At 42.3% G+C, this 19,812-nt stretch overlaps 1 protein-coding gene across 1 annotated transcript in view; it reads right to left on the bottom strand.

Moving 5' to 3' along the window:
• TTN (titin) overlaps positions 1-19,812 on the bottom strand; it is a 279,722-nt gene that overhangs the window by 12,337 nt on the left and 247,573 nt on the right. The window contains 28 exon segments of the mRNA XM_060302200.1: positions 278-577; positions 693-998; positions 1,127-1,711; positions 1,813-2,115; positions 2,673-2,975; positions 3,453-3,752; positions 3,858-4,145; positions 4,267-4,860; positions 5,040-5,321; positions 5,407-5,712; positions 6,606-6,911; positions 7,041-7,337; positions 7,433-7,723; positions 7,818-8,123; positions 8,242-8,544; positions 8,649-10,715; positions 10,815-11,114; positions 11,232-11,519; positions 12,232-12,525; positions 12,846-14,612; positions 14,716-15,021; positions 15,111-15,413; positions 15,820-16,119; positions 16,232-16,519; positions 17,874-18,170; positions 18,288-18,590; positions 18,684-19,271; positions 19,380-19,676. Coding sequence (XP_060158183.1) covers positions 278-577; positions 693-998; positions 1,127-1,711; positions 1,813-2,115; positions 2,673-2,975; positions 3,453-3,752; positions 3,858-4,145; positions 4,267-4,860; positions 5,040-5,321; positions 5,407-5,712; positions 6,606-6,911; positions 7,041-7,337; positions 7,433-7,723; positions 7,818-8,123; positions 8,242-8,544; positions 8,649-10,715; positions 10,815-11,114; positions 11,232-11,519; positions 12,232-12,525; positions 12,846-14,612; positions 14,716-15,021; positions 15,111-15,413; positions 15,820-16,119; positions 16,232-16,519; positions 17,874-18,170; positions 18,288-18,590; positions 18,684-19,271; positions 19,380-19,676 — 12,468 coding nt within the window.

The following is a 19,812-nucleotide window of genomic DNA, read 5'->3' as shown; positions in this document are numbered from 1 at the left end:
GTATTAAAAAAAACCACCATTGTATTCAAGGGAGAAATTGCTTTAGGAATCAGTTCACTGCACCTAACAGTTCACTGCTGAGGTTATGTGCTTGGAATGACTTCCTCTAGAAGCATCAACTATTCCCTGTGTGTACATATGCCAGAGTGAGTGATTTCTTTCCAAACACTTGCTCTCCAGTAAAGCTTTCTGGAGATCTACTTAGTCCAGAGGAAGAATTAGCCTTAACATGTTGCTCAGTTTGTAAACCATAAGCAGAGAACTAATGGCTACTTACATGTTAGTTTCGTCTTTACAGACATAGCGGTTCTTCGAGGTCTGCTCAGCCCTGTCTCATTCTCAGCAAAAACCCTGAATTCATACTCCGTAGCTTCCAGCAAACCCCCTATTGTGAATTGCCTGTCCTTGATGTGGTCCTTACTGCTCTTCTTCCAGGCACTGTCTCCAGATTGTCTATATTCAACCCAGTATCCAAGGATTTCTTTGCCACCATCGCATTCAGGTTTCTCCCATTGTAGAGTGACGCTGTCTTTGGATATTGAAAGAATCTCGAGTTCTCCAGGTTGGCTTGGCTTATCTGAAATATTTGAAAACAGTTGAAAAGGAAATCAGCTTTCCTGCTGAAGTAAAAGAAAAACAGCAAAGGTGGTTTGCCTCTCTGATTCTAACCCCTTTGGAAACTCTTTCCTTACCAAATGGATCTTTGCAAACAACTGGTTCAGAAGCAGGGCTGGTCTCGCTTAGGCCAACGTCATTCTGTGCGATGATGCGGAACTGATATTCCGCGTCGGGAACAAGCCCGGTGATGGTGTACATTGTGGTGGTGATCTGAGTCTTGTTGTGTCTGACCCACTTGTCAGTTGATGTCTCCTTGCGTTCAATGTAGTAGCCTGTGACCCGAGAACCACCATCGTCTCTGGGCCGGGACCAGGACAGGCTGACAGAACTCTTGGTCACATCTAGTACTTCTGGGGGATTGCTTGGAGGCTCGGGAGGGTCTAGGAATGTAAATGGAAAACACATGTGTTAGAATGCAGTCCCAACTCTTGTAAGCTGGTGGCTTTCCTTTCGAAACAAAAGAGCACTGAGAGGATTTTTACAGTGTTATGGTTGGAAGAGCACTTACTCAGTGGTGTTTTTGGTATGACTGGTTCCTCAGATTTCAAGGGTTTGCTTATTCCAAACTGGTTTTCTGCTGAAACACGGAAATGGTACTCCACATTTTCTTTGAGGCCTTTTACAACCAGAGATGTACCTCGGACTCTGGAGTCGATGGTGTACCAGGCGGCTTTAGGCACTTCTCGTCTCTCGAGGATGTAGCCTAAGATGTCAGCACCACCATCATCGGCAGGGGGTCTCCAACTGACCCTTACAGAGCGAGCTTGTATGTCGTCATATTCAAGTGGTCCTTCTGGAGTGTTGGGACTTCCTATCACCCTGACCTTGATGTAGACAGCCTTCTTGCCACATTTGTTTTCCAGAACCAGGTCGTAAGTGCCAGAATCATCCCTGTCTGCTTCTTTGATTACAAGCTCAGTGTGAGTTTCAGAGGTTGCAATCATGGCACGCTTACTAATATCTTGGCCTTCCTTGGTCCATTTACATATTGGGAATGGTTTTCCTTTGATTGGTATGGTAAGTCTGATGACCCCACCTTGTCTTACACAGATACCTTCCTGGTATCTTTCATCAAGTTCATAGTCAGGATATTCTGGGAAGAAAGGTAGGGTTACAATTAGCATTTTGGGAGGCGGGTGTAGGAAACAAGTCTTAAGGCAATTACAGCAGAAAGTAAATGATCATATGTCTTACCAAGCATTTCCGTGACTTTGACTGTTCCTGGTACCTCAGCGGGCTCCCCAGGTCCACCAGCGTTACAAGCTAGGACACGGAATCTGTATTCAGCGCCCTGAGGTAGGTGTGTGAGAGTATACTCCCGAATCTTGGTTGGGGTGGTGTTGCATTTGGTCCATTCATATTGATCAACTTTTTGCATTTCGATCAAGTAGCCTGTGACTTTAGATCCTCCTTCATCTTCTGGAACACTCCAGGCCAGGGAGACTGATGTCCTTGTTGTATCAGTAACTCTTGGGTTTTGTGGCTTTCCTGGAGGAGCTGGGAATAAGAATAAGACAACAACATACTTGTTAAAGTTTCTGCAAAGTTGAAAATCGAATGCACCACCTAACAATTTCAGTGAGTTGTGGAAACATGGACTATAACAGTAGAATATTTTTCATTTTGTAAATGTTTAATTCATTTTAATCAGTTAACATTACTTAAAGCTCTTGGTTTTTCCTTTGTCTTATTTGTGCTTTGCTTATAATCACTAATACTATCTTACATTTACCATCAGTTTTTAAAGTGCTTCCAGAAATATTAACTTGCTTTACAATTTTAACTGTGATATAGGGTGTGTATTGTGAGTTCCATTTTAAAGCAGGAGAAATAGACTCAAGAGAAGAATATAAAAAGTTATTTGCCCAAAGTTGCCCGGGGTTGGAGTGGGGAGGGGATTGATGACAGAGGACACAACTGAACTTTTTGAGCTGTTGGAAATATTCTATATTTTGATTGTGGTGGTGGTTATACAAAACATATAGAATTCTATATTTCAGAAGGGTGACTGTTGCCACATTATACCTCAGTAAACTTATACAAAAGGTATTTACCAATTGGATCCATGGCAATGGTGGGTTTGGAAGGACGGCTTGGTTTTCCAGTTCCTCTCACGTTAATGGCTGTGACACGGTGTTCATATTCTAAGCCTTCAGTAAGGCCAGTGGAACGGTACCGTGTCATCGTCACTGGTACTTTATTTACACGGACCCATCGATCTGATCTCACTTCTTTGCGCTCCACAATATATCCAGTCACTTGGGAGCCACCGTCATCTTCTGGTGGGTACCAAGTAAGTGTCATGCCCTCACGTGAGACATCAAATATCTGTAATGTTTCTGGAGGTCCAGGAATATCTGCAGCAAGACAGAGGTAAACACAACATGGCACCATGAATAAATTGAAGACTCGTACATTTGTATAAGTGTGTCTCGTATATACCATCTTAAAATGGTACATATAAGACTCTTGCAACTGTTTTTCTCGTGTTTTCATTTTTGTACTTTTCTTGCTGTTCCTCATTTTCTTCCATTTTATAAACATTTATTAAGCATGTATTCTGTATTGTTTCTCACTGTAACAGCCAGTCCTCCCTCCCCCCTTTCCTTCCATCCATCCTTCCCTAACTCCCTCCTCTCTTTCTTCCATTAAAAAAAAAACCCCAACCATGTTGAAAACTTCCAAGAAAAGGAGGTTTAGAAACCTTGGAAAGACCCTGGGATTAACTTTGTGACCTATTTTTACTTACATAAGGGTATATTAAGAATAAATTCCTTCTTGTTAATATTTAGAATCAGAGGTGGGGAGAGTGGGGGCGGGCATCCAGGACTTACTGATGAGGCTGCGACATTCTATGACCTCAGATTGCAAGTACGAGCCGATCCCGAAGCGGTTTGTCGCAGCGATACGGAACACATACTCGTTTCCTTCAGTGAGTCTGGTAAACTTAAATGTTGTTCTAGTCACTGATTCAGACACTGGCAGCCACCCTGGACGATGGGCATCACGTTGTTCTACCACGTAGCCACTCAGTGGAGCACCACCGTCCAGTTCAGGCGGTCCCCAGGAAATGGTCACTGAAGTAGCATCAATTTCTTCAATCTTGACAGGCCCAGTTGGTGGACCAGGCTTGTCTATGAAAAAAAAAAAAGAAATCCCGGAGGTTAATTTTCACTTCAAATCAAAATTGGGTGACTAAACAACAACAGCTTGCTTGTGTCTTGGTCTCTCATCCTTACCGAGAATGATAACTTTAATGGTCTCTGAAGTAGTTCCGGTTGCATTCTTCAGTTCAAGTATATAGTCTCCAGTATCTCTGATAGTGGTTTCACGAATGGTTAATTTAGCTACCTTAGTATGAGTTTCAACTGTGACACGCTCTGATTCTCTTAGTTTAGAGCCAGCAAAGAACCAGGAAGCAGCAGGAGGTGGGCGACCAGCAATTGGTATCACCAGCTCTACTGGTCTGCCGGCTGGGACGTGGATGGTCTTTTGAGGCATTGTAGAAAGATCGATTGCTGGCAACACTATGAGAAAAAGTAGGCATTTATTCATAAGTATTATTTCTAATGACAAAGTGTCATGAATTCTGAATGTTTCTTTCACTTTCCTTTACTATTATTGTTATTTTGGTGATTCGGTACATACCTCTGAGGTCTTGTACAGTCACGGCTGTGATGATCTCTCTTGGTTCTGACACACCTTTCTCGTTTTGTGCCCTTACTCTAAATAAGTACTGTTCACCTTCATTTAAGGAAATAACAGTGTGCTCTAGGACTGTGGGTTTTAAGGTGACAACCTTCATCCATCTCTCGGTGCCAGCTTTGCAGGCCTCAAGAACATAGCCAGTGAGCCGGCTACCACCATCGTAGAGTGGTTTTTCCCAGGCAAGGGTAACAGTCGATTTGGTGACGTCGACAACTTCTAGCTTCACAGGCACCAAAGGTACTTCTGAGACCAGAACTGCATCAGATGTTTCACAAGGTTCTCCAATGCCATAAATATTTTCTGGCAGCACTCTGAAATAGTACATGGTTCCTTCTATAAGTCCAGAAATTCTGTAGAGCGTCTTGCTGCATTTGGTAGTTACTGTTTTGAATGCTCTCATGGCAGCTTCACGCTTCTCAATAATGTAATTGTTGACAGGAGCTCCACCATCAATTGTGGGAACTTCCCAAGTAATGGTCACAGAATCTCTTGATACTTCCTTAACTTTCACTGAAGCACAGGGACCAGGAGTATCTAAAACAAGAGAATGAAAGATCCATACTTCCTGTTTGCCTGATTGGTTGATAGATTTTTTGGGGGGCAGGAAAATATACTCAACATAGTTCCTTTTAGAGAGGTGATAATCAGAGGTCAAGGTGTATCTTTTTAAAGAATCTGCTCACAGCATAGTTGATTTTAAGACAAATACTTACCATATACTTTAACAAGGACAGTTGCTGATTTCTTGCCAGATTGGTTTTCAGCTTCAATGGTGTATTTTCCAGCATCATACCGGTTAACTTTGTCCACAATAAGTAAAGAGTAACTCTCAGTGTTGTCAATGATCGCCCGGCTTGCAAGGTCAATGCCCTTCTTGCTCCATGTGATGACGGGTGGTGGTCTTCCAGATACAGACACCATCAGCCGCAACGAGGCCCCAGCTCTGATGGTCACAATCTTCTTTAAATCATCTGCAAGCTCAAGATCCGGTATTTCTGGAAAGTAAATGTCAAAACTTAATTAATTCATGAACAGGTGTGATGAGAAAATAATTCACCTAAAACCTTATATCATAAATACCTAGTCTTTCCATGGGCTCAATTTCAGCAGTTGACTCGCTGTATTCACTCATGCCCTTCACGTTCACAGCAGCGACTCTGAAGGAGTATTTCTGGCCCATCTTAAGGTCTGTCACAGTGAATTCATTATTTCTTATTGTGGTCTTGGTATGCACTCGGTACCACTGGTCAGTGTCCTTCTCTTGCATTTCAAGAACATATCCTATGATGTCAGTGCCACCGTCATACATGGGCTTGGTCCAGGCTAAACTAATGCTGTGTTTGGTGGTATCTACAACTCTCGGAGCAGAAGGTGGTCCAGGGGTATCTATGAAATTTTAAAATAAGGATGCAGGTATTACACAAATAAGGAAGCTTGAGATTTGTATTTTTGGTTTTCAAGACTCACTGAGGCATTACTCTTCTTTGTCCACACTCACCAAGATACTCTTTGTAACTAGGCTCTTCTGACGTTGCAGGATAGCACTGTATGCTCTATTATTACTATTATTATTGTTTTAAGAGTTAAACTTCTTTAGAAAGGTAGATGTTTCTTTTTGGCCACTTTGGCTAGCTATGCTGTGTCCTGCTAAGCTCATTGCTGACAGTACCCATTCTCAGGGACTTTTCTTTAGTTGCTCAGCTTTCAACAGGGTTAATATCACTTGTCACCTCTACATTGCTAATAAGTACAGGAATAAGTTTCTTCTACTTCCTCGATTCAATCCAAGTGATTTATTGCTTTTAGTTCTTGGGCTTAAACTTTGTACAAGGATTTGCCACTTATTTCTGAAGCTTTTGTGACAATTATTTTGTTAGGTGCTTGCTAAAATACAAGAAGGTTTATGCTCTGCTAAGCCTCTTAAAAGAGATGTTGTCTTTTTTTTCTTTTCAGTAGTTATTATCATTACAACAAAATTCTCTCCATTCTTAGGAAGATTTGCAAAATACATCCCTTTCATATTGGTAGTAGAATAGTTTATTTTTTTCACAGATTGGAAAATACTGCAACAGTTTTTAGCAATGTAACTGCTAACTTATTGACAGAAGTAGTAGTTGAAATGTTTTCTGTCTTAGGCTGTATTTAAGATCCTTCTAATAAGCATATGACTTTCTAGACCATTCACAAATTCTACAAGTTATTGGAAATGGCATGTTGGAAAATTATTTGTAATGTGGTTTTGTTGGGCATTAGGGTTATGTATGATTCTTGGAACTCACATGATGGTTCTCTGCAAGAGATAAAGTTGGAAGCTTCGCTGGGTTCGCTGTTACCAGCAGCATTTACTGCGGTCACCCGGAACTGGTAATCACAACCTTCCATCAGGCCAGTCACCTTCAGCCTGGTATCATACACCACATGGTCTTTGTTCACACGCGTCCAGCGCGAGCTCTTCTTCTCACGTTTGTCTACTAGATAGTTGCTGATCTCGTTGCCACCGTCAGATTCAGGTTTTGTCCACTGAATGATGATATGCTCTTTGCCAGCCCCAACTTCTTCAGGTATGCCAGGTTGTGATGGAATAGCTATTTATATTTTTATGAAAATAAAAGGATGATCAGAATCGCACAGAATCACTATTGCTATGACTGTCCTCCCTTCTCCCTGATCCCATTACATTTCAACTGCTGAACTGTTTGAGTGTTAATACTCACTGAAGGAGTTTCTGGCGACAATGGGCTCTGATTCAACAGGCACACCAGGGCCATATTTGTTTACTGCCCGCACTCGGAATATGTATTCGTTGTTCTTGATGAGTCTGGTAACCACATAGGATAGGGTTGGGCATTCGCCTTCCACAATCACCCAGTTGAGTCTGCTAGTCTCGCGTCTTTCCACGATGTAGTGAGTTATTTCTGCACCTCCATCTTCCTGAGGAAGGCTCCAGGCTAAAGTGCACTTCTCCTCTGTTACTCTGCTGACGGTGAGCTTTCCACATGGGCCTGGGGAATCTGAAACAGGTGTAAGGACGAGCAATGAGGAAGGTGTTTCTTTCTGCCCACGCTTGAGAAAGCTATGAAAATCAAAGATCATTTGACGTACTTACCGAGAACTTTGACCACGACAGACACGGCCTTGGTCCCACTGGCATTCTTCACCGTTAAAGTGTATCTTCCACTGTCACTTCTGTCACAGAACTTGATCACAGCAGTTGCTCGTTTGCCAGTGTACTGCAGAGAGACTTTTTCACAGAGATCTAGTTCCTTGTCCCCTTTGGTCCAGATAATTTTGGGTTCAGGTTTGCCACCAACTGCAGCATCGAGAACAAGATCCGAGCCTGCTCTGATGGTAACCAGATCACCCTGTAATCTGGCATCGAGTTCGGCTTTGGGTGGAGCTGTCATAGGCAAAATAGATGTGAATGAATATATGATAGTTTACTGTTACAGAAATTGTGATAATTTAAAAGGAGAGCATTGACTATTCTTTACCGTATTCATCTCGGCAAGTGATGGGGCCTGTAGATTCTGATCCTTTGCTAATTACGCCTGCTGCATTCTTGGCCAACACACGGAATTCGTAAGTGTCTCCTTCACTGAGAGCAGTAATGGTGAAGAAATTGTCAGATACAATGGTGTAGTTGCACTTGAGCCAGCGACCATCTCCAACTTCACTGACTGGCTTACGCTCTATGATGTAGCCTACAACCTTGCTGCCTCCATCATACACTGGGGCAGACCAGATCAGTGACACCGTTGATCTGGTGACATCTGTCACCTCTGGTCTTCCTGGTGCATCTGGAAGGGATGCAAAAATAAGGTTAAATGCAACTCTGAATTTTGCTAGTACCAATAATGATGACGATGATGGTGATGACGGTGATAAACAAATGTACCCTTAAATTCTGATACCTACCAACTGGGTTTTGAGCCATCATAGGTCTTGATGCTTCACTGGCTTTGCTAACGCCTGCGGCATTGAGTGCGTACGTTCTGAACTGATATTCCAGTCCTTCTACCAAACTGGTCACTTTGTAGTTGCACTCTAAGCATGGCAGTTTGTTTTCTTTCACCCAAAGAATGGTGTTACGTTCTTTCTTCTCAACCCAGTAGCCGATGACTTTACTGCCACCATCATGATAGGGTTCTTCCCAGCGAATAGACATGGTATTGGCAGACACATGGTAGACCTCAGGTCTGGTAGGTGCACTTGGTGGGACTAAATATAAGCAAAGGTATCAAATATGAATACAGTTTTATAAAATTCAGGGGAAATATTTAACTATAATAGAGACTTGGAAGTACGATTTTTATTTTTCTTACCAAATGGATGCTCAGCAACGATTGGTGCTGATTCCAGAGGCTTGCTGACACCAAATTTGTTCTCTGAACTGACACGGAAAGAATATTCCATGTATTTTGTGAGATGAGTGACTTTAATCTGGGTGCGCTTGACGCTGGAATTGACAAGCTGCCAAGCTGTTGTACCTGACTCACGCTTTTCAACTATGTAATTAGTAATATCGGTGCCTCCATCATCTTTAGGTTCAGCCCATGACAGGATGCATGATTCAGCTGAGACAGATGAGACTTCAATGGGGCCAGTTACTGGACCTGGCCTTCCAATGACCACAACTGTGATGGTAAATGTTTTGACACCAGCTGTATTTTCCAGGGTCAGGAAGTACCTTCCAGAGTCACCTCTCATGCTGTCCTTTACAGACAGGGTGGTTCTGTCTTTTGTTGTTGTGATACTCACTCGATCTGTCTCCTTAAGTCTCATTTCTTCAAGCTTCCATGTTACTTTGGGGGTGGGACGACCACTGATTGGCACGTCAATGGTAAACGTGCTGCCTGCTTTGCAAGTTATGAGCTGATTGGTAATTCCAGTGAGATCAGCTGTGGGCTCAATTTGAGGCTCCTTGATGATGACAGAAGAGAAGGCTTCCCTGGGTTCACTGTAGCCAGCATCATTCTTGGCCTTCACGCGGAATTCATATTCAGTGTTCTCAGTGAGGTGCTCCACCGTGAAAGTCAGCTGTTTGGTGTGACCAGCTGCAACCCAGAAGTCAGATCCCTTTTGTCTCATTTCGAGCAGGTAGCCAGAGATGCGGCTGCCTCCATCATGGTCAGGTTTAAGCCAAGCTAAGACCACAGAGGATTTGCTTGTGTCAATGACATCAAGTCTCTTTGGTGGAGCAGGCTGTTCTGTGGCTACCATTGGTTCTGGCATTTCATAGGGTTCACCAACACCATACTCATTTTCTGCAGAAACACGGAAATAGTATGGAACGCCTTCTACCAGGTCGTTGACCTTGAGGATCTGACGAGTGCATTTTTCACTGACTACCTGCCAACTACGGCGACTGGCTTCTCGTTTCTCTACCACGTAGTGATGGATTCGGGCACCCCCATCAAGGAGAGGGGCATCCCACATCAATGTAACAGATCCCCGGGTCACATCCTTGAAGGTAATTGGGCCAGGTGGGCCTGGAGAGTCTAGCACCTTTACGGTGAATGTGATTGACTTAATACCGCTGTTGTTTTCCACAGTAAGGGTATATTTCCCTGCGTCGTTTCGGTTGCAGTTTTCCACGGTGAGGGTGCTGAAGGAGTCTGTTGTATGGATATCAGCCCGAATGCTAAGGTTAGAGTCAGGTTTGCTCCACACAGCTGTCGGAGTCGGTCTACCCTGATAGGCAATGAAGAGGCGAATACTGGCCCCAGCTCTCACAATATGAGTCTGCTTGAAGTTGGCATCGATGTCTAACTCAGGAGCTGATAATCGGTCAACTGCTTTAATGGTGCCGGTCACTTCACAGCTGTCTCCTTTTCCAGCACCATTGACAGCGCTAACCCGGAATTTGTATTCTGCACCTGCTTGTAGATCAGTAACTGTATATCTTGTTTTCACCCATCCTTCTGCATTCACCTTGTGCCAGTCTCCTAAGTCAGCTTTGCACATTTCAATAATATACCCAATTATCTCCATCCCTCCGTCAAACACTGGCTTAGACCATTCTAAGCTCACAGTTGTCTTTGATGTGTCTGTCACTTTGACCACAGTGGGAGCACTTGGTGGGTTGACTGGCTCTCTACATTTGATTAGTCTTGAGATACCACTTGCAGGTCCTACTCCTGCAGCATTTTCAGCCATGACATGGAATTCATACTCATTGCCCTCTGTCAGACTGGTGACTTTGAATCTTGTCTCAGAGATTGGTCGTTTGCTGATGACTTTCACCCATCGTGTGCTTTTCTTTTCTCTCCTTTCAAGGATGTACTGTTGAATTTCACTGCCACCATCTGATTCTGGCCTTGCCCATGTCAGGGTAATGCTATTGCCTGTTACATTACTAGGTTCTGGAGTGCCAGGGGAATCGGGAATAGCTGTAAAATGAAAACAAAGAAAGAAATAAACCAATTAGACACATTTGCTTGGAAGTTAACCTTATGACATAGTACCACTTAGTAAAAACGGTCGCTTACTGTACTGTATTTGAGCAACCACTGGGTCAGAATCCAGTGGCCTGCCAACACCAAACTTGTTGACTGCAGAAATACGGAATTGGTATTCATTGCCAGTTATTAGTTTAGTGGCGGTATAGCTGAGGGCTTCACAATTATCCTCAATTAGCGCCCAAGCAAGTCTGCTGGTTTCCCGTTTTTCAATGATGTAGTGCGATACGGGAGCACAGCCGTCATTGAGTGGAGCATCCCACCACAAGGTCATCTTCTCGCCAGTTATACTGGTGAATCTTATTGGCCCAACTGGTTTTCCTGGTGTATCTGTAAGAAAAAGGTTCCAGAGTTAGTTTCTTTCTCCTTGTCCATTAAAATGCAATCAGGCATGTCTTTAATCCAAGTCCTGTACGTTGTAAGATTAAGAAGCTATTTTATGAGTACCTTGTACTTTCACTGTAATTTCTGCTTTTGTGGAGCCAGATGCATTTTTGGCTTCCACTGTGTATACACCACGATGGTCCCGAGTAGCATCTCTAACAAAGAGGCTGGTGGATCCAAGGACATCGGTTATTTCCATATTCATCCTCTTCTCAATTTCTTCTCCATCTTTGAACCAAGTTACTCGAGGTACTGGCCGTCCTTGCACCAAAGCTTTAATTCTAAGGCTCTCTCCAGACTTAATAGTGACACCATCAAAGTACTCAGGGCCAAACTCTACAATTGGTGCAACTATAAAAGAAAGAGACAATATGCATTAGTTTGGCTTAATAAAGACTTAAATAAGCATGTTTTTCATTAGCACCATATCATAAAGCCTGAAAGGGTAATGCTTATACCAAAGGCTATTTTGAAAGGATTGATAGTTGAGAATTTAGACTATGGGGTTAAACATTTGCATATTATTAGGTTATCGCCTTTGTTATATCTGTCATGTTATTAATCTTGCATTTCCATTTGTAAAAAGAGAAATGAAACATTTACGGATCATTTACTTCCTAATACTGCTGCATATTCAAACAAGTTCCTGTGCGGGGCCATCAGCTGCACTCAGGCAAGGTGATAATTGTGCTGTTGGACCTGTGTTGTGTTTTAGTAACTTCAGTCGAGAGGGACAGTTATTCTTGGGACCTTTTTTTCTTCATTTATTATAAATGACTGAAATCACAAAGCTAAAAACTCATTCCCACTTGCATGCTATTTATATGGAAATGAAATAATAGACGTGGTAAAAAGAATTGATGCTAATTACATTTTTTTCTTCTCTTCATCTGAAAGGTAGAAAATCGAATTCATCCACCTAACAACCTTTGGTAATCTGTATGAAACGTTGTTTCTCTTCCCATTTTTATAGACCAGCCCCCCCCCCCAAATATATATATATATATATTTTTAAAAATGTGAATGCTCTTAGTTACATTGGAAATTGGTTGTAAATGCTTACCATTTTCGTCCCTTGTCATAATAACGCCAGAAGACTGTGAGGGCGGGCTTATGGTTCCAACAGCGTTTCTTGCAAGTATTCTGAACTCATATCGATCCCCAGGACTAAGTCCTGTTGCCGTGTACTGGCATTCGCTGACATCACTAAAGTTGCATCTGGTCCAGCGATCGCTCCCTTGCCGTTTCTCGATGTTGTAGGCGACAATCTTACTGCCTCCATCATGCAGTGGTGGGTTCCATTTCAGAGTGATGGTTTCCCGGGTGACATCAATGTAGTCAGGAGTGCCAGGTGGGTCTATAAATTAGATGCAAGTTAAAGGCATCGTTATTTCTGTAATCAACTCTTAATCTTCAGTGGAAGGAAAATAAATAAATCCCCCAAACTCATTTTAGCCATTAATTGCAATTTTTTTTGTATCAGAGGCTTTAAAAAAAGAATTTTAAATTGCTCTTTTAGACTGATTTAAAATCATCCCCCTTGCTTTACCTGACCAGCTCTCTAGTGACTAGGAAATATGTGAGAAGGTGATACGTGGAAGAAAAGCAGTGTTTGAGTTGTCACTAACACATTCACTTGCGGAATTAAATATATTTGAATAATCCTCAGTCACTTACCTACTGGGGAAACAGCTAAGGTAAATTTGCTTGGGTCACTAGGTGAGCTTAGGCCGGCAGAATTTTCAGCGTATACACGGAACTGGTAATCCAGGCCTTCCATTAGTCCAGTAGCTCTATGTTCTCTTGCAGATATTGGTGATATGTTAATTTTTTGCCACAGGATGCTATTTCTTTCTTTCTTTTCAACATGGTATCCAGTAACTTCTGAACCCCCATCATAAACTGGAGCATCCCAAGTTAGGGACATGCCATCAGAAGTCACATTGTATGTAACTGGCTTTCCTGGGGGGCCAGGAATCCTGAACTGGTGTTTTGCCACAATGATGTTTGAGTCAAGTGGCTGGCTGACTCCATATCTGTTTTCTGCCCTAACTCTAAACTGGTATTCAGCATCTTTGACTAGATTAGGAACTTTGAAAGTTGTCCGGGCAACACTGGAACACACCATCTTCCAATTAGTTTGTGAAGCTTCTCGCTTCTCAATGCTGTAACAGGTAATTTCTCCTCCTCCATCATCATCGGGCACATCCCATGATATGATGACACTGTCAGCCTTGATTTCATCAAATCGAATGGGCCCTTTGGGCTTTGATGGTGGGCCAAGTGTGATGATTGTAATGGGAAATGAGTTTCGACAAACTGCGTTATCGAGAATAATGGTGTATTTCCCTCCATCCTCCTTCTTTGCATTCTTAATACTCAAAGTAAGTTTGTTTTCAGTTTTACTCAAACGAACACGTTCGCTTTCTTTCAACGGCAGACTGTCTTTCAGCCAACTGATAGATGGTTTGGGTTTTCCTTTATAAGGTAACTCGAGGTGCACATTATGCCCAATTCTCACAGTGACTTGTGCCCCAGGGATTTCTGACAGGTCAACTTGCGGCGGAATTACAAGTTCTTTCACTGTAATTGGCCCAATAGTGACGCCATCACTCAGTCCTTTCTCATTTCTGGCAGACACTCTGAATTCCAGGACTGAATGTTCCTTGAGTTGGCTAACCTCAATTTCACATGTCTTACTTACGCCAGCATGTGACCATGTTTGTTCACCTTCACCTTTCCTTTCCACAGTATAATCTGTGATGACACTACCACCATCAAAGTCAGGCTTGGTCCAGCTCAGGGTAACAGATGTTTTTGTTGAGTCTTTCACTGAGAGATCGCGTATAGGAGCTGGTACTTCGGCAGCCTTCACTGGCTGTGTAGTTTCACAGGGTTCCCCGATTCCAATTTCATTTTCTGCAAGAACTCTGAAGAAGAATGGAGTTTTCTCTGACAAATCTGTTACCTTAAAGGATGTGCTAGAACACTTGTGTGACACTGAAGACCATGTTCTCTTGGTGGCATCTTTCTTCTCAATGATGTAGTTAATTATGGGAGATCCTCCGTCAATGAGAGGAGACTCCCAGAGCAGTGTGACTGTGCCTCGAGAAACATGTTTAATCTGTAGTTTCTGGCAGGCAGCTGGTGTATCAAGCACTTTAACGCTCACAGTTGAAGACGTTGGCTGACCAACGCCATTTTCTATTGTGAGAATATATTTGCCCGTATCATTGCGAGTGACTTGAGGAATAGTGAGTAATGAAGATGAATCAGTGTTTTGAATGCTGTATCTGGCATCACTGCCAAGATTCTTCTCGTCTTTTCTCCATGTGACAGTAGGTGGAGGTCTGCCTTTGAAGGGAATCAACACTTGTACGTCTTCACCGGCTTTAGCTATAATGGAGGTCCTGAAAGCCACATCTAGGTCGATCTCTGGTTCCTCTGTAGACATAAAATGGGCATATACAATGAATTTTAAAGCAAGGAAATGAGTGATTTCCTCTATTAAAAAAATAAAAACACAATCATACCAGTAGGTACGTACCAAGTATATCTTTGGCCTGTACGGGTTCAGTCATTTCTATAGGTTCCCCTTGTCCGGCACAGTTTACAGCGGATACCTGGAAGTAGTAATTGACTCCAGGTTTCAGGTTAGATACCACATACTCTGTAGTTCTGACCTCTCCTTTTGTAGAGACAACAGTCCATTCCTCTTCCTCTCCTTGTCTCATGCCAACAACATATCCAGTAACAGCACTGCCCCCATCGTAGACCGGTTTACTCCAGCCAAGAGTGATGGATGATTTAGTTGAATCTTCAATTCTTATCTTAGCCGGTGGGCCTGGAGGATCTGGCATGGCCAATCACAGTACCGTAATTACATAATCGTGTACAGTTTGGTGACATGAAAGAAGACATAGGTGAAGACACCACACTTACCAATAGGATCAGCAGCTTTGTAGAAGTCAGATGGTTCAGAAAATGGACCCTGTCCAGCAGCATTTACAGCACAAACTCGATATTGATAGTCACTGTGTTCCATGAGTCCTGTCACTTTCTGTCTGGTGTCACGGATAGTCTCCTTTAGGACTTTAAACCATCCCAGACTCTTCTTGTCTCGTTTCTCAAGGAAATAGCCGCTTATGTCACTACCACCATCTGCAACTGGCCTGTTCCAGACAACAGTCATCGAATTCTTGGTTATCTTTGTCACCTCTGGCACGCTCGGAGGCCCAGGTGTGACTGTTTAGAAAGGAAGAGGAAAATGAGTTCAAAGGATCAACATTACTGATAAATTCTACCTTTTAATCTTCAAATCCTATCTAAGAATATTAGTTTCATTTATTATACTTTCTACCTGGTGAAAAGGATGATAATGAGAAGCAATATGATGAACAAGAAAATAAAAGTCAATCAAGCTCTGAAAACATATTCATAAGCTAGCAGAATAGTATGTATGTATGTATGTATTTATTGGCCGCGTTGCATGGCTTGAGGGATCTTAGTTCCCCAACCGGGGATCGAATCCGTGCCTCGGCAGTGAAAGTGCCAAGTCCTAACCACTGGACCACCAGGGAACTCCCAGTTTATATTTATTTTTAAATTTTCAAGTATTTGATTTTAGTTTTCTAATGAAATCATGTCTCACCAAATGCATTCTTTGCTACCACTGGGTGAGATTCCAGTGCATCACCAATTCCGTATTTGTTCACAGCGCGAACCCGGAAGATGTATTCATTTCCTTTGATAATTTTGGTGGTCGTAAGGATGTACTCTTCCAAATTTTCAGACACCATAGACCACACGACCCGGCTTGTCTCACGCTTTTCCACGATGTAGTGAGTGACTTTTGCACCGCCATCATCTGCTGGAGGCTGCCAGAGAAGAGTTATCTTTGTAGCAGTGACGGTCTTAAATTCAATTGGTCCACCTGGAGGTCCTGGTTTGTCTGTGAATGAAAAAACAAAATGGTATATTAGTAAATTTTAAAATGCTTCTAATTTAAAATTATTAAGTTTTAGGCAAACAAAATATGATGTGGGCCCGTATTCACCACCTACCAAGGATCTGCACTCTGATGGTGGCTGAGGCTGAGCCTATGGCATTCCTTAGTTTTAATTCATAGCTTCCACTGTTAAGGCGAGTTGCATCTTTGATGAGTATAGCTGCAAGGTCAGTGGTATTTTCGACACACACCAGTGCACTGGTTTGTAACTCTTTATCATCTTTATACCACTCAATGGTAGGCTCAGGTTTGCCAGAAATGCCAGCTCTGAGCTTCACAGATGTACCTGCTCTGTATTTGACAACTTCTGTATATTCTAGAGGCAGATCAATTACGGGTCCACCTTCAAGAAAAACAGGTGAGAAATATTTAGAAAATCACAAGGATGAAATGAATAATTGCAGCAACTTCAAAGTAAGCTCATTGGCCTTTATTAAATAATACACACGAAGTAGTTCTAATACTATTTACATTTAATTTTACAAGCCACTCTTTTATCACAGATGGGGAAGAAAGACTGTGAGTAAGCTCTGTACCCCAGTGACACTGCACTAATTGCACAGGGACTTAAATGCCTTTGAAATGTATTTTAACATCTATCAGGTGTTTTATTCCAGTGATGCAATGGGATATGGCAGTGAGAGCATCCCTGCAGAAGCTGAATTATATGTTTTCTTTTATTCTAGTTCTCCTTCCTCTGACTACCTCTGATTCTTTTTATTTTCCCTTCCCAGTTCGCTGGTATCCAAGTGGGGGCATTTCACATCAGACCCTTGAATTCTGAATTATCTACTCACAGAGCTGTAAACTTCCCTGGACTGATTTTCTGCCAGGCTGCTTAAAATTTTTGAGAAACAGAATTAATTTGGCTTGCTTCACAGTCTCACGAATACTGACTCAGTGTCTACAAAGCCTGGTTCATAAAGAGAAGCCCTGGGATTCTCAGCATGAGGATGGGAGTGGATACTTTTGCCCAGATACCATCCTTGAAAATGGGGACTTTTAGAAAAAGTGTCGCAGGGTACCTAACTCTGATGAAATTTTAATTTTCAAAGCACTGTTGAGTTGAATGTGCCACTTATTTTCCAGAATGGTCAAGTATGTGTATTTTGGACTGACAGCCATGTAGAGAGAATTCTGGAGTCTGTCTGTTTGAATACCCACCCTATTGTTAATGAGCTGCTTGATGTTGGGGAAGTTATATAAGTGCTCTAAACCTCAGTTTCTCTTCTGTAAAATGGGCTTATCTTAAGGCTGTTAGAACTAGGGGAGAGAATTCATGGGAAGTACCCAGTAAATGTTAGCTGCTGCTAATATTATCATCATTAATGCCTCTGTTTAGTCTTTCACTTATTTCAGAGGAATATTCTCTGGGCATTCAACCCTGGTCTTAATTGTTGATGCTGAAAATTTTAAATAGAAGAGTGAAAACACCAACTCATGTAATCAAAGCATCATAAAAGGTTGAAGTCAGAAAGCCCTTTAGGTATCCTGTAGTCCAAATCTCATGTTTTACAGTTACGTCAAGAGGCCTGGAGGGGTTATGGAATTTTCCTACGACTCACAGCTAATTCTTAATTTCTTCTAAAAATCTAACAACGTACATAGTAAAAGTTACCCACAGATTAGGACCACAAAAGTAAGACAAAATACTGAGTTAAATTGCTGTCGGGATTCAAACTGCTAAAAATGCTTACCATAAGAATCGATGCATGTAATGGGGCCTGCAACCTCGGACGGATTGCTGATGGAACCGATAGCATTTCTAGCAAAGACACGGAATTCATACTGGGAATTCTGAGTCAAGCCAGAGACGGTGAGTTGAGTCTCGGTAACGTTGGTGAAGCTGGCCTTGGCCCATCTGCCATCTGGAAGGTCTCGTCTCTCAACAATGTAGCCTGTAATCTTGCTTCCTCCATCATAAGCTGGTTGTTGCCATGAAAGGTTGACAGAGTTCTTTGAAACATCAGTGATACGGACATTTCTTGGGGGTTCTGTGGTAATGACAGGAAGCAGATTAGTGGCACTTATTTCAACATTATTTTGCTTTGCAGAAAGAAGGTTTGCATTTTTAAGTAGTGAGAACTGTCCTTCTAATGACAAATACATACCGCAGGCATCAATGGCTAGGACTGGTTCTGAAGGATGGCTGGGTTTTCCAATACCAGCAGCATTTTCTGCATACACCCTGAATTCATAGACGAGTCCAGCACTGATGGTTGTGACTGTGAAGTGAGTGGTGCGGATGACCATTTTGTTGGCTCTCTGCCATAAGATAGTGTTTCTGTCTTTCATTTCCAGGTGATAGCCTATAACTGCACTGCCTCCATTGGACACTGGTTCATGCCAGCCCACGGTGATACTTTCTCGAGTGACTTTAGTGACCCATGGTGTAGATGGCGGTCCAGGTGTTGCTACAAAAGAGAGAAATCCCACAGGTTAATACAGACATTTAAAACATTTATGTATATGGAAACCTGGGATCTTTGAAAAGTTTGACAACTTACTGTATGGTAGTTTGACAACCACACAAGCCGAATCTATGTGATCACTGATGCCAAAGCGGTTTTCTGCCTTGATGCGGAATTGGTATTCTTCTCCTGTGGTCAGCTTCATGACCTTAATCATGGTTCTTGCAACTGTCGCAGACACTTCAGTCCATACTGCAGTACTTGTCTCTCTCTTGAGTACAATGTAATTGGTAACCTGACTTCCACCATCATACTTAGGTGGCTCCCATTTGAGAGTCACGCTCTGTTCAGTTACATCACTAATCACAACAGGGCCAGTTGCGGGACCAGGCCTGTCCAGTATGATGATGTTAATGAAAGCTTTGGTTGTTCCACTGGAGTTGGCAGCAGTGATCTCATATCTTCCAGCATCAGCAGCAATGCTTTCTTTGAGATTGATGGTCAGGTTCTCAGCAGTAATTTCAGTGTTAAATCTCATGGTTGCTTTCAGCGGGACACCATCTCTTGATAAGGTCACTTTGGGCAGTGGTTTTCCAGAAATTGGAATATCAACTTTAAGGTTTGAACCAGATCTAACATAGACGGTATGACTTGGGAAGTTCTTCATGTCAATTTCAGGTGGTTCTGAAAAATAAGAGTATGGAAGGTGAAGGTGAAAAACGTTTTATTGCAAATTAACTTAAGTCAATGCAAGTAATTTCAAATTTTGCTTCTGCATAAAATTAGACATACCTAGCTGCTCCTTTACAAGGACAGGAAGCAGAAGCTCTCTTGGGTCACTCAGACCAGCTTGATTTTCAGCAAACACCCGGAAAAAGTATTCAGAATTCTCCCTCAGACCAGAAATGACATGATGGGTTGACTTTACCACTGCACATCTCACCCAATTTTTCTGTCCTTTTTCTAGTGCTTCAATGACATAATGTACAATTCTGCTTCCACCATCATGTTCTGGCTTCAACCAGGCCAGGGAAACACTATCTTTGGATACACTTGTTACTCCAAGTTTTTCGGGTGGGCTTGGTTTTTCTAAGAAAGTAAAACATCAGAAGAAAGAGAAGTTATTACAACATTTTTTCCCCACATGTGTTCTTCCTGCATTGTGAAAAGAAAGATTTTTAAATGAAGGCCACAGAGTTACTTTTATTTGAGTCTTTCTTACTTT

This window comes from Globicephala melas, chromosome 7, assembly GCF_963455315.2.
Source record: "Globicephala melas chromosome 7, mGloMel1.2, whole genome shotgun sequence".
Classification (NCBI taxonomy): Eukaryota; Metazoa; Chordata; class Mammalia; order Artiodactyla; family Delphinidae; genus Globicephala; species Globicephala melas.
Note: the sequence above shows the minus strand (reverse complement) of the source record. Positions and strands in the feature narration are given on the sequence as shown.